General features: G+C 38.2%; 2 protein-coding genes across 7 annotated transcripts in view; both read right to left on the bottom strand.

Moving 5' to 3' along the window:
- The window catches only part of LOC149548248 (uncharacterized), a 58,197-nt gene that overhangs the window by 16,495 nt on the left and 28,298 nt on the right, over window positions 1-13,404 (bottom strand). Inside the window, exon 2 of one of the 6 annotated variants that reach the window (XM_089792304.1) lies at window positions 603-621. The exons of the other annotated variants lie outside the window; for them this stretch is intronic. The gene's annotated coding sequence lies outside the window, so the exon portion shown is untranslated. Of the gene's footprint in view, window positions 1-602; window positions 622-13,404 lie in introns of those variants that run through there. 6 annotated transcript variants of the gene reach the window in all.
- LOC149548249 (pyrophosphate--fructose 6-phosphate 1-phosphotransferase subunit alpha-like) lies at window positions 239-2,247 on the bottom strand. The gene is made up of 4 exons (XM_089794240.1): window positions 2,101-2,247; window positions 871-1,495; window positions 489-621; window positions 239-383 (listed from the first exon to the last, which is right to left on the bottom strand). The coding sequence occupies exons 1-4, from the start codon at window positions 2,245-2,247 to the stop codon at window positions 239-241; spliced, it is 1,050 nt and encodes a 349-aa protein (XP_089650366.1).

The raw sequence follows: 13,404 nt of genomic DNA, 5'->3' as shown, positions 1-13,404 counted from the left end.
TAACTCCAAAAAATTTCAAGTAAATAATAACATATAACCGATAAATGTTAAATGGTAGCATAACTTAAGCAAAATACTTAACATAATTTAAATTTTCCAAAACTCAACCGGCGGTGACTATAGTTTCCATCGCACAATCTCTTGTAGCCTCACTGGGTGTTAATATCCTTTGAAAGGTATATATTTTTCAACTCGCAAATGGGAGAAAAACATGGATGGCACAACTTCAGCAAATATATCATTGCATCGCTGTAACTTCATTCATTTCACCGGAGGTATTGCTGATGCATCTTCCTACTTCGATCTCCTGATTCTTCCGCAAACCTTCATGCTGCGAACCCATTGTTGGCTTTTGAAATTGTATCCTTCGGCTGATGGTGTATCTTCCTAGCATCATATCATAGACTTTATGCTTACGGAAACCGCTCCAGGACTCCTCTCCATTCACACATTCATGCCCTTATCCGCACAGACGGCATCCTTCATACCTGTATTGAAAATCCCATGTCTGCACTTTCAATTGCAACTCAATAATCACAACTTTATAACACCACTTGCTATCGGGAGGAGCTTGTTCAATTTTGGACGCCATATCTATTTCATCCAAGAGCACAAATAGTCCTGCAACAAAAATGCAAGAACATTAGATATTAAAAATAATAGCCAGTACTGATACAAAATCCATGCTCAGGGCCTCTAATATTAATTATTCAAAATTTCCTCATTCGCTATCCAAGCTGCTCCCAACAATATCTCTGTGTTGACATGATTGAAGGATTGTTTCTTTAATAGATTGCCTTCAATCTCCACGGTTTGCCTAAGGCATCACAACATTTCCATTTTATCTTTTCATATATTTCCCCTTGGCACTGTATGTGCTTCCAGAACTCCATGATCTTCTAAATCTGCAAATTATTGTCTCCACCAACTCAGCCATAAGCTTCTCAGTCTCAATCTGTGATAACTGTGCTGTGTCATCAGATTCAGGATGAAGGAGAAACTGCTTTGTGATGAAAACTGGTAGAAACTCAAAACAAAGAAGATGCCCATGGTGAAAGACACAATGGAATTTTCTAAATAGGAACGCCACGAGCAAACTATGGATTTCTTGTAATAGGGCATCAATTTCAGGAATATTCTCTATAAGATCCTCAGGTAAAAGGATCACTCCATGATACATATCTTTCTCAGCCCTAGCCTGGACAGCATCACAAACTTGTGTATTCAGATCAAAAAGTGTCGTCTCTGATGTGGCCACTTCCTCCCCGAGGATGACCATGTTAGGATGTGACTGCAGAGCACACTCCAAAGCAACATGAGAAGTTTTTCTGCCCATTAGCCGAATGAAATAGTAACACCTCTCCGTAGAGAATGCATCAGTGCAGACATTGCTGATTAGCTGTGCACTCACCTTACATATTGTGTCAAAACCAACATCAGTTTTTACAAACTGGTTCTCCAGGTCCTCCTCTAATGTTACAGGAATTCCAATTACCTTTGTTTAACATCCAGATTCTACAAATGTTTCAGCTAACTGAGCAGTAACAGTGTTTGATTTAATACCTCCAATAACAAGTCCATCCAACTTTAAATCTTGACATGCAACTAATGCAATATTAACTTGTGGAGTTGTCCTTATCTGATCTTTTGTTCTTCCCAATAGGTCATATCCACCTTGATTACGGTGTGCATAAGAATATCATCTGTGAGTTCTAGTGGATGTTGCACTTTGCACATTCTTTCTTTTATTATGATATGCATCTGATTTTATGGGAAATGAATCAGCTTGATAAAGTATGACAATACTATTAAGCTTTCAACATTATTTCACAAATGAAGACCTAAATTTTTGGGCTCCATCAAAATACAAGGAGCAAAGGAATCCGACAGGACTTTATTAGAGGAGCCATGGCATTGTATACTGGATGTGTTGAAATGTAGGCTTACGAGAGCAAGTCACACTTTAGACATTGTGTTACCGACAAGATGTACGAATTCATGACATTATAGCATGGTACCTTCTATATGCCCCACCATGCTATTGGCTTCTTTCTGGAAGCCACACTATACATCAAATTCCTACAAACGTGTTAGAGCTACCTCCTGATTGAAAGTTAGCACCAGCGGAGCCTCCAATATTCTACTGATGATATCTGGATATCGAAGAAACAACGACAAATCTGAAATGCATAAGGCATGATGCAGGCTTAGACCACGGAGACACGGATAGTGGATAGCAAGAGACATTAGAGAACACAAGTGTCTCAGCAGTTGATGAGAGTACTCAAGCTAAGGAAGATGAAGGGAAAGTTGCTTCCAAGCCTCGACATTATTTGAACCACCGATGTTGTCGACAATAGTGCACTTGACATCGAGTACTAACGCCACTCATATCCTTGCCTTCAAGAAAGTTAGGACACCTTTTGTGATGACTTCGCCAATTGTTACCATGGAGAGAGTCTCCACAAAGGAAGTAGTTGTAGTGCTTTCGACGCCCGAGGTAGTGCCCATGATACGTGACACAATGACAATTGTGCCAACGGAGGGTGTTCCTACAAAGGTGGCCGAGATAGCGACTAAAGAGAGGATGCCATAGTAGCAGTTCAACAAATGGAGATTGAGGCATAGGTGACAAATACTGTTCCTAGGATAGAGAGCACTATACCTCATGAGAGTGAAGTCATCCCTACAAAAGAAGGGATATTGCGTCGCAGCCATCTATAGATGTAGCCCAGGATACTGGAGCGATGTAGATTGTGGAGATCAAAGACAGTCCATCACAAGAGTTGCAAGAGCGTAAAGTCTGCCTCGAGCTGATCGGATTAGAGGTGACAGTGATTATAGACACAGCACTACTCGCTGAGCCAAGAGGAGTTGGTTGTACAGAGAAGACACTGCTAGCGACATTGCAGCCTGCACCATTGATGGCCCATGCTAGTGAGTTCTTGAGACAGCAATTTTGGCTTACCCCTATGGTAAGGGGATTCTCCATTCAGTCCCCAACAAGGGAAGATATCTTGACTAGGGTATCAAAGATTGCAACACCAAGAGATATCATGACACTACAGTCCAAGGATCTGCCAAATGACGAGGAGGTCACAACGGATGTGGAATTAGCTACAACAGGAGGAAGAGGTTCCCAAGGAATGGAGGTAGAGGTCGTACTACAGATAGAGGGAGAAGAAGAGGAAGAGAAAGACTAATGTTTGGATAATGAGAGTGACCACATACCTTGAGACCCTCGACGATGTGTTGGCTATGGGCCATGTGATTGGTCATGATGCAATGACCAAAAAGGAGTTGCAGCTTTTTTTAGCCTTCATACGGAAGAGATGCCCTTTACACTTTCGATCTTGCTTTGAGGCAAGAGGATGGCCGGCAATTGAGATGCCGAAAATGATGGAAAACTGGACCACGAAACCAGAGTTGGGACTAGACAGCAGCACTATGGAGAGGCTAAGTTGTAAGGTAGTAGAGGCATATAAAGGCACCTACTATGCGGTTGAAAGGTCTAGAGAGATAGTAGAGAAGTCTAGAGAGAAGTGAGTCATCCAGTCGGCTACACAATAGGCAGAGTGGGCAGTAGAGCGAGCAACGCTCCTACAAGACAAAAGCATGGCTAGTAAACAATTAAAGGAGGCCTGAGCTAAGGTGACTGTGAGTCGAATAACATATGCAAAGAAGGAAGCTGAGGCTATGGAAGTTGCAATTATGTTGAAGTTGTAGAGATAAATTCACAAGCACAAGCAAATTTGCAACTACACACTGAGCAAGTCTACCAACTAAAAAAGATATTGGACTCTACAAGGACACCTTCTAAGCCTCCTCCTTCTCCTTAGAGTTATGTAGTATATCATCCTAGTTTTGTTGTGTTTAGTTCGAGACATTTTGCATACTGTCATTCGGAGATGATTTTCTTTTTTAGGGAGATGATGTTGTCAAGTAATCGACAATTTTGTGTAACCGAGGGAAGTTACAGACAACGGTTTGCCTCACTCCCCCTCAGCTACTATATGTACTAGTCTCTGTCACAAGTAAAGGCATGTTATGTCATGTCATATTGAGTTATGTTATGAGTATGAATCAGTGGATGTAATCTAGTACTTGATGATTTATGAATATGAAGCATTCCTGAGTTCTCGATATATCTGTGTTTAATAATTCACTTCTACATTCATGTACTAAATTCTTGTTAATCCCTAACAGAAAAACACTCGATGTGGCACAATTTCCCTCTTCCTAGGCACCTTTATCTTGATTGTCATGGTCCCTTACTATAGAACATAATTTCTTCCTCAAATCATTTTTGGGCTCATTTAATATGCTTGGCCTTTTAGGCTATTCCACCTAGAAAGATCTTTTATGTTTCTTTGATAAAGAAAATTTGGATTGAAATTGTCTTTGGAGTTCAAAACTCCATGTTCCTACCTCTCTTAACAGCATCCTAATGAGTGGAAGGATGAAAAGGCCCTAACCCAAGTAGGAGAGGACCTAACATTCTCTATGAAAAGTACAATCAACCTCCTCTCTAATGCATTTGATAAATTCTCAATGAAGAGTATTTCCCTCACCATTTTCTCTTCTATCACCCATGTTCCTAGTTACACCACCATCAAAAATATCTGCAATAGAGACCTCTTCAATTTCCAACTACTAAATGAATCTGCAATAGAGACCTATTTTGAATATGAAGATGTAGAATTTTTTGATGCTGGATTTACTTTAGTTTTTCAAAGATAAATTGTTAATTAAGTTTGCTTCCGAGTTCAGACTATCGGGCTATGGCTACCAGCCATCAGTATTACACATGAGGATGTCATTTTGTACCCTATTTACATTTAAATATATCTAGACCCATCTTGTTTTCTTTGATTACTCATTTCCTAACTCATTAGACACATCTCCTAATTGTATTTTACAAAAAAATGCGTTTGTAATTAAATTTAAGTAATTGTTTAAGTTCCCATTATTTTGCCAATATTGTTTTGGTTGCCCTAGGCAATAAGTTGCTGATATCAATATTTTGAACTATGGCTGGTACAATATCCTGTTTGGGAAATAATTTCTTAAGGAAGAACATAATGGCAGCTTCTTCTATTTGCATTCTCATGTTCTTCCAGGTAGCACCAAAGGTCAAGAAGTCAACTTTTAGCTGTTGACTCATATAACATTACATCTGCCTATAAACATAAATGTTCAAATGAGAAACATCTTAATATGAAAAATATGAAGAAAGTGCATACATCCTTTTATCCAAAGCTTCCTATACATTCTATTATCCTAATATGAAATCTAGAGATATTTTCAAACACAAGAAAGGCAACTGTTTAATAGATTCAATATAGGAGATCGAATTATCATTTTTATGTATATGGAAATCAAATCTAAGCTAGGAAGAATTTGGAGTACATATTGTGAACAATGACAAGGTTATGAGAGTTGAATGCCTCCAGTTCATAAAGCTACATGATCAATGGGAGAAAAAGTGATGTTTGAAATAATCCATGATTTAATGAAAGCAAACACGGTTCATCAACATGCCCATAAATGAGCATAAATGACAAGCCCAAGATAAAGTTCCTAGAGTTCTGTAATATCCCCATTTTAGCTCACCTTGGGTTCTAGTGAGATTTAACCTATCAATGATCCTTGTAGGCTAATCAGTTCGACAGAGGGTCTCTATTGGTCAAGCCAGAGGCTAAATCTCCACTCCAAAGGTCAAGATGTTCAAGATTGCTCTGCGTTTGAGTTAGATTGGCACACATACTATTTATAGTAAGTGCTATTTCAGGAAATTCAAGGTTACTATCCTTACTAGAGCACATAACTAGTTGGTAGTAGCATGAAGTTGTGGTGGCATCATTAGAGCTTTCATTCTGAAACTATCTATACTAAGTCAATTGTGAACAAATGCTATTTATGGCAAGGCACTTAGGCGTCAGGCTCAGGTAGTCAGTATCTAGATTACGAGTCATTCATCCAGACGAATCAATAAGATATTTAAGTTATAGATGATTATTAATTAAGGATTTTAGATTTGAGCTTGAAGAATTGTGAATTCTTCCAACTTTTTCAGCATACTGAATTGGTGAAACACCCAACAAATTATGCCAGAGCTTTGACTTCATCTAGAAGCCAAGAAGGGTTTCATAGTTTATTGGAGTCAACAATAAGCAGGCCCCATTGATACCAGTTATAATTGCAAAGGTTGAAGACAACATCATTTGCAGATGGCAGCCATTAGTAAACCCTGGATTTGGTGTTTAAGAAGCTGCATTTCCTCTACGAACAGCAGCATCTATTTGGAGGCTGCTATTAATTATTAGGAGAAGCATTTGACAGGGATAAGGTACATTTTGAGAATAAAGTGCCTCAAATTAATGTTTCCCAGCTCGGTGTCAATTTGAAATCATCTATAGAGAGCAGTATCAAAATCTGAGGAGTTTATTAATACATGTGATCAGCATATAGGTTCCTTTCAATAATTTCATGTAGATTTCTTTTGCAATATATTTGTTATTTTTAATAATTTCATTTTATGAATTAAGGATAGAGGTTGTTTGGTGCTTAGCTGCTTAGCTTTTGAAATTCCAAGCATTGTTATTTCATTATTCCATTTACTGTCAAAAATCCAAGAAAAAAGCATAAATTCTGAAATAATCTCCAAAAAAACACATAAAACTATGCAAAAAAAATTCATTCCAACAGTGAAGTTGGCAAACGACATTATTTTGTTGACTACAACATTGGAGTAAAGCACTTTTTGAGCAGCGACAAACCTAAAATGACCCCGTTTTGGTCTTTAATGCAGCAAAATACCTAAAACAGGTAATATCAAGCAAATCAGGTAAACCTAAAATGGGTATGATCTCCAGCAGCCTACAATGTGTCTCTTCCTAAACCTAGAATGACCTAAGTTTTAATTCCATAAAGCACTGCTTGAAAAGCTAAGGCTCCTAAACATTCTAGGGCCAATTACAAAGTTTCAGAGACATTTCAAGTTTATCCATAAAGCAAAATCTGACAACAGAGTATAGCAGTAAGAAATTCCAAATTAAAAGGCACTATTTGATTTACAATTTTTACGTTCACCCAACCAATATACTATACCTTATTCTCTATTTAGCTTTTACTGGCATTTCTGGCCATTATCTTACTGAATTACCAGATTTGCTTGATATTATCGCTACGAAATGATATTTTGCTAAATTGTTTAATATTACCATAGTGGTATATGAACTTCTGCAGCATATATATATACAAACTTGTACAGACAAACACAAAACGAACCCGAACCAGCCCAAAAAAAATTTGAACGAATTTCAAACCCGAATGTTGACCCCGCATCCGAGCCAGAATCTGAACCGGCAACTTAGGTTAGAAAGCATTGAGTTCACATGTGTGAAAATTGAGCGATCAAGACTCTTGTTTGATTTGGATATGGAAAAGTGACATAGCTTGGAAAATTTTGTTAAGGACCATGCTCAAGCTCTGCAAAGGTTAGGCTATGATGTGCAACGTTGTGAAGATTATCTTTTGAGGAAATCCAAACACTCTTGCACACCTACAGGTAAAGATCTAACACAATAGTACAATAAAGAAAATGTTGTGGAAGAATCTATAAATGCAAGCACACAAGTTGGAAACGTCAAACATGAGGAATGTGCAAGGGCTATAGGCTCTAAATTGTAGCAGCAGTCAGAGTCCTTTGCTTTATCCTAAGGTAGCAGTCATTTCAATTAAGGAACGTGCTTCTAGTTTGTTGCCACATGAAGGTACTTTGCATTTGGCTTTTGAAAATGAGACCGGTGATGTAGATTCATGCCATGATGAGTCTGATTTTGAAAATCAGATTTTGAAAATTCAGTCATTGGCAATAGGTCCCGCGATTGTAATTTTAAGGGACATGCAGTTACATTGGAGGCGGAAGTGTGCGAAGAGACTATCAAAATAGCGGCTTCCACTTTACTAGTTGAGCCATCTTTTGAGGTACATAGCCACAATATCTTGGCTTATGATGTGTGCACTGATGATAGCACACATGATGGTGTTGATCATGAGGTGAGCATTGCAGATACAACTGCATATAACAATACAGACATTGATTCATAAAGCTTACATGGGAGTCAAGAATTTCAGACATCATTTGGTTGGGCAACTTAAGGTTAAATGATAGCATGATTGCCATAGTCATAGAACACTTTGATGTTTCTTGTCAAATGTTGGCTATGTTTGGTTGGGGTACTCCTATGTCAGATGAGCATGGTGATAGTGGCCTTTCCCTTACAAAGTTGCATGCACTACAAGAAGCCATTCGATAATTAAACATAATTATTTGCAACTATTTGTTGATAGGAACTTCCTTCTCAAGTGGGATTGTACTTGTTATGATGGGCTGAAGGGTTAGGAAGACGAGGTAGACGTGCTCACTCTTAAGCTTGAGGTGACTATGATCTCCTTGCAGAGCAAAGAGTTGGCCCTTTGGGAATCTCATTCATGAATTGAGGAATTCACTATGGAGTTGAGGTTGGTATAGTCTTCACCAGCTACCAACACAGTACAGTCTTGGCTACATCCATCATAGATTCTAGTGCAGTAGTCTCAGTCAGGATGAGTACATTGGATGAGAGTTCTAGAAAGCCACCAATTGTATCAAGTTCTCCTGAGGTCAGTTCTATGACAAATGATGCAAGTCAGATTGTTGATAGCTCTTGTGAGGCAATGGTGGATTATATTGATAGTTGTGTGGTGGTACACAAGACTACTCCATCTTCACAAAGTGTCATCTTGTTAGGAGTATGGCTCTCATGTTGATTTGTTTCCCTCTCCTAGAAGAAAATCCATTGCTTCATATCATGTAGTTGAGGGTGATAGAGAACTTGTTATGCTGCAAAGTCAGAGTGATCAACTGAGGATTGCAGAACAGCAGGTTGATTCTTCCAAATATAGTTTTTATTGCACATATTCATTTATTGAGTGTCTATTTGAGACTCTGGACTGTTTGGAGTCATTGAGAATACTCTCATCTAAGGTTCTCGCAGCATTCAACATTTGGTGGAAGCGATTGTAGATACTCTAACTACAATGGTTTCTCATATAGAATTGTTGTTTGGGTCTGTAGAGAGGATTACCAGAGCCCTTGTCCAATCAATTATTCGAGATCAGAGGTCGGATCCATCTTCTGATTCCAAAGTTGTCAGTGATGAGTTATTGACAAAGATTGGAACTTTCTGCCATAACTACACAGTGAGGAGTGCTCGTCATTTTTCTTTTAATCCTCATGTACAAGATATCTTTTGAGTGCACAATACGACAACCCATGCGCTTCATGATTGGTATGATGGCTTATTTGGCGTAGGAAAGGGGGCAAATCTTGTCTTCCTATAGACATGTGTTTATGTAATGTTCCAACTTCAGCATCACCAATTATGGCATTGTGTTCAGTTTGGTAGATGTTAGCATTACAAAAGTTAGCTAGTGATGACAGGGCCATTACACAATCTTATCCATGGGATAACAATGGAGGTGTAACTTCCTTTTAGATGGAGTTTGGTGAGATATCGGATGCAAAATCGCTTAGAGACAAGCAATTTCATGGAGGGCAGACTGTAATGTCCCCACTTTAGCTCACCTTGGGTTGTAATGAGGATAAGCCTATCAGTGATCCTCATAGGCTAATCAATTGGATAGAGGGTCTTTGTTGGTTGAGCCAGAGGCTAATTCTCCATCCCAAAGGTTAGGGATGTTCAAGATGCTTTGCGTTTGAGTCAGATTGGCATACTTTATATTTATAGTGATTATGTCAGGAAAGTTTGTGTCAATATCCTTAGCAAAGCACTTGAGAAGATGGTACCAGCATGGAGTTTTTGGTGACATCAACAGAGTTTTCATTCTAAGACTTACTATTTATAGTAAGTCAATTATGGTCAATTGCTATTTATGGCGAGGCACTTAAGCGCTAGGCTCAGGCAAAGTGTATCTGGATTGCAAGTTATTCTTCTTGAAGAATTAATATCTTATTTAGTTTATTGATGATATATTAATTAAATTATACTTAATTAATAATTAAATGAGCTTATTATAAAGTGCCAAGTTCATTGAATGTTTATTTAATAAAGTGTATTATGGTGCCCAACTCTTGGAGGGAAATATAATTGATTGTTACATTTCAAACAACAAAAGAAAATGTATTCAAAAGCAAGGTCTTGCTTTTAAGTTATTTGGAGTGCAAGCTTGAAGCTTCCAGGTTGATTTTCTATGAAGAATTATAGCTGTTTCAAATAAGAAAATTGAACCATCTCATTGTGCACTTGCTTTTTATTGAATTTGTGAAAGGAGAATATGGAGCAAGAGTTTCAGATTTGAGCTTGAAGAAATGTGAATTATATTCCAAGTTTTTCAACATAGTGAATTGGTGACCAACGAATTACGCTAGAACTATGGCTTCATTCAAACGCTAATAAGGGTTTCATTGTTCGTTGGATTCAACAGTGAACAAGCCCAATTGATACCAGTTATAATTGCAAGGGTTGAAGATGGCATTGTTTGAAGATTGCAGCCATTAGTAAAGCCTGTGTTTGGCATTTAAGCCACCTTTCTTCTACAAGAAGTGGCAGCTATTTGGAGGCTGCCATTTGATTATTTGGGGTAGGTTTGACAGGGATAAGGCATGTTTATTAGTGTGAAGTGCCTCAAATTAATGTTTCCCAACCTTCCACCAGTACCACACCAAATTTTCAGACCACTTCCACCAGTACAATTATGTGGTTTTTTTGCATAGATACACTGCCCTGCAAGACGGGGGAACAAGTTTTAGAGACGGGGGGACAAAGGGGCCTTGATTTGGGAACAACAAGGGGACGGTGGCGGGGGACGGGGGGTGGTGCGGGGAGTAGGTGTGTATATACTATACATATGGTACTTAAAATGCTAGTTATGAAAAATGTACAACAATATAAGATATAAAGATGTTAAAAGCTTAAACATTAAACATTGCATTGAAGTTTGAATTGAACATCATGATCCATGATCAAACAATGAACATTGAACATTGAACATCAGCAAATGAAAGAGTGTAGAATTATATAATTTTAAATTTATAATATATATCAGATCAAATAGTAAGAGTATCTACTATCTAATCAATGATCATGTGAGTATAAACTCTTCTTCTTATTGTTGCAAACAATGAGAAATGTAAATGTGAAAAAAATATGAAGAACAGAAGGCTTTTGAACAAAGGAGAAAGGAATGGGGTCCACATCCCATCATAACAAAAAAAGAAACAAAAAAATATTAAAATAATGCCTTTTTTATATTTTTTAATTTGCCACATCTTGTTGCCACAGGAGACGTCCAAGTGTCCCCCCGCACGCAAAAGGAACATGGTCAAGTCCCCCCACACTCACAGGGGATGCAAGGATGTCTCGTCATCTCTGACGAAGGTGGCATTGTTAGAAACAATAGTCCACCAAGATAATTGAGAGGGGTGGTGGTGGTTGGGGGGCTGAATCAGTTATCCAACAATTTAAACATTTCTCTTCTTTAAACAAAACTTAACCATTCAACCAAAGAAAACAACAACCATAATAAGATGCACATAGACAATTAAACCAGATATGTTAACTAGGGAAACCCTTGATCAGAGGGAAAACCCAGGTGGGAATGATGCCCACAAGATGATGTACTAATATAAATATTCTTTGTTAGAGGATGGACCCCATTAGGAGTCTATTACTACATTCAATACATATGAGTCCCTGTTAGGAGATTCCAACCTTGTTAGGAGTTGTGCCAACCCTATTAGGAGTTGTAGTACAACGTATGCAAGATGAGCCCACTGCCCAAACATGCAATTTCAACTACAAGAAGAGTTCACTGCTCAAACATGCAATTTACTGTTATGTTCTTCTTTCCTTTGTTCTATCAACCGAACCAATCACTGTCAAACCTTGTAGACCAAGTCACGAACCTCAGATCCAAATATCAAACCTCGGATCACTCAACAAAACCTCGCCAATGAAGTTTCCTTCACTTGCACTCTGCTCTACTCAACTTCACATTCAGCTCTTACTATTGCTTATAATCACTTCTCCATGTCATGTCTGTCTTCTTTATGATAAAGGAAAATGTCCTTCCTTTATACTGAGTCCATAAAACAATTCCCTGAGTCAGCTATTAGACCTTCTCAATTAATCATTATAGGACCACATTAAGAACATGTTATACTTAACGATAACATTAATCTTTTACCTTGCAACTTGAATATCTTTCCGTACACGTTATATTACGACGAGTGAACTTAGCCACATCATCACCAACATGTCTTCTTCATATCCTCAACCTCGATTCTCAAAATAACAACTCTGCTAAGAGATATAACAAGTTTACCAAAACATGCCTCTGTAAACTCTATCTCAAAACAGACATCACCAAAACTTACATAACTTCTTCCAGACTTACCATTTCTACTTCCGACGTTAACTGCATATACTAGATACTCAAAGTATCTACCATAACCTCAAATAATGAGAATACTGAACTAGCCGTCCGTACCAACTTGATCTTTCTACTTTTCTTCTGTCAGATACCACAGAAGACTGCTATGTTGACATTAATAACAAACTCAATCATGAATGTAACATATCTACAATACTCCTCCATAAGAATATCATCAGCATTCATGCTTCCAACAGGCGCTCCAAGTGGCTTTGCCCGAGACGCCGAGACGGCGTCCCCCTGTCTTGAGTGCGTCCCTATCTCGGGTGCGGCCTGGTTTTGGCGGGGGACACGTCCCCATGTTTCACTAGTTTTTTGCCAAATGATTTGCAAGCCATGTATACTTGATATGTTTTTAAGTTTAGGTTTTAAGCTGCTATGGTGAAAGCTTCTAAAGGCTTTCATGCATGAAAGTTTAGTATGTTGATTCTCATTTCAATGATCAGAAGATTATGCTAGTGAAAATTTATTAATAAGTAGCAGATAAGAACAACTTGTATTTTCCATGTAAAGATAGAACTCATGTATTGAATAGTAGAGAAACAACTGACCTGTTAAACATGCTATGGCAGTCTGGTAACACAGGAAACTCCCTGTTCTGAAGTATCCTATAATGTGTTATTCAGTAATGAAAATGCACTTCCTCAGTAACTAGAATACATGGTGTCTCTGCTAAAACCAGATTTAGGGACATGACTTCCTTTTAACATCCACCTCACATTTCCATTTGCAAAAATTCCCAGAACCTACACTAAGAAACCCAAGAGTCCATGCAACCCAGGCAGAGTATATTAGTTCTCCAACAAGACATACTCCAACTTTTACACAGCAAGAATTGAAGAATGGGTCTGAAAAAGACAACCACCCAAGAGCCCTTGAACTACTGATCTGCAATCTCCCCACTAT

This window comes from Cupressus sempervirens, chromosome 7 (genome assembly GCF_028749045.1).
Source record: "Cupressus sempervirens isolate cs-2001-9-10 chromosome 7, ASM2874904v1, whole genome shotgun sequence".
Taxonomy (NCBI): Eukaryota; Viridiplantae; Streptophyta; class Pinopsida; order Cupressales; family Cupressaceae; genus Cupressus; species Cupressus sempervirens.
Note: the sequence above shows the minus strand (reverse complement) of the source record. Positions and strands in the feature narration are given on the sequence as shown.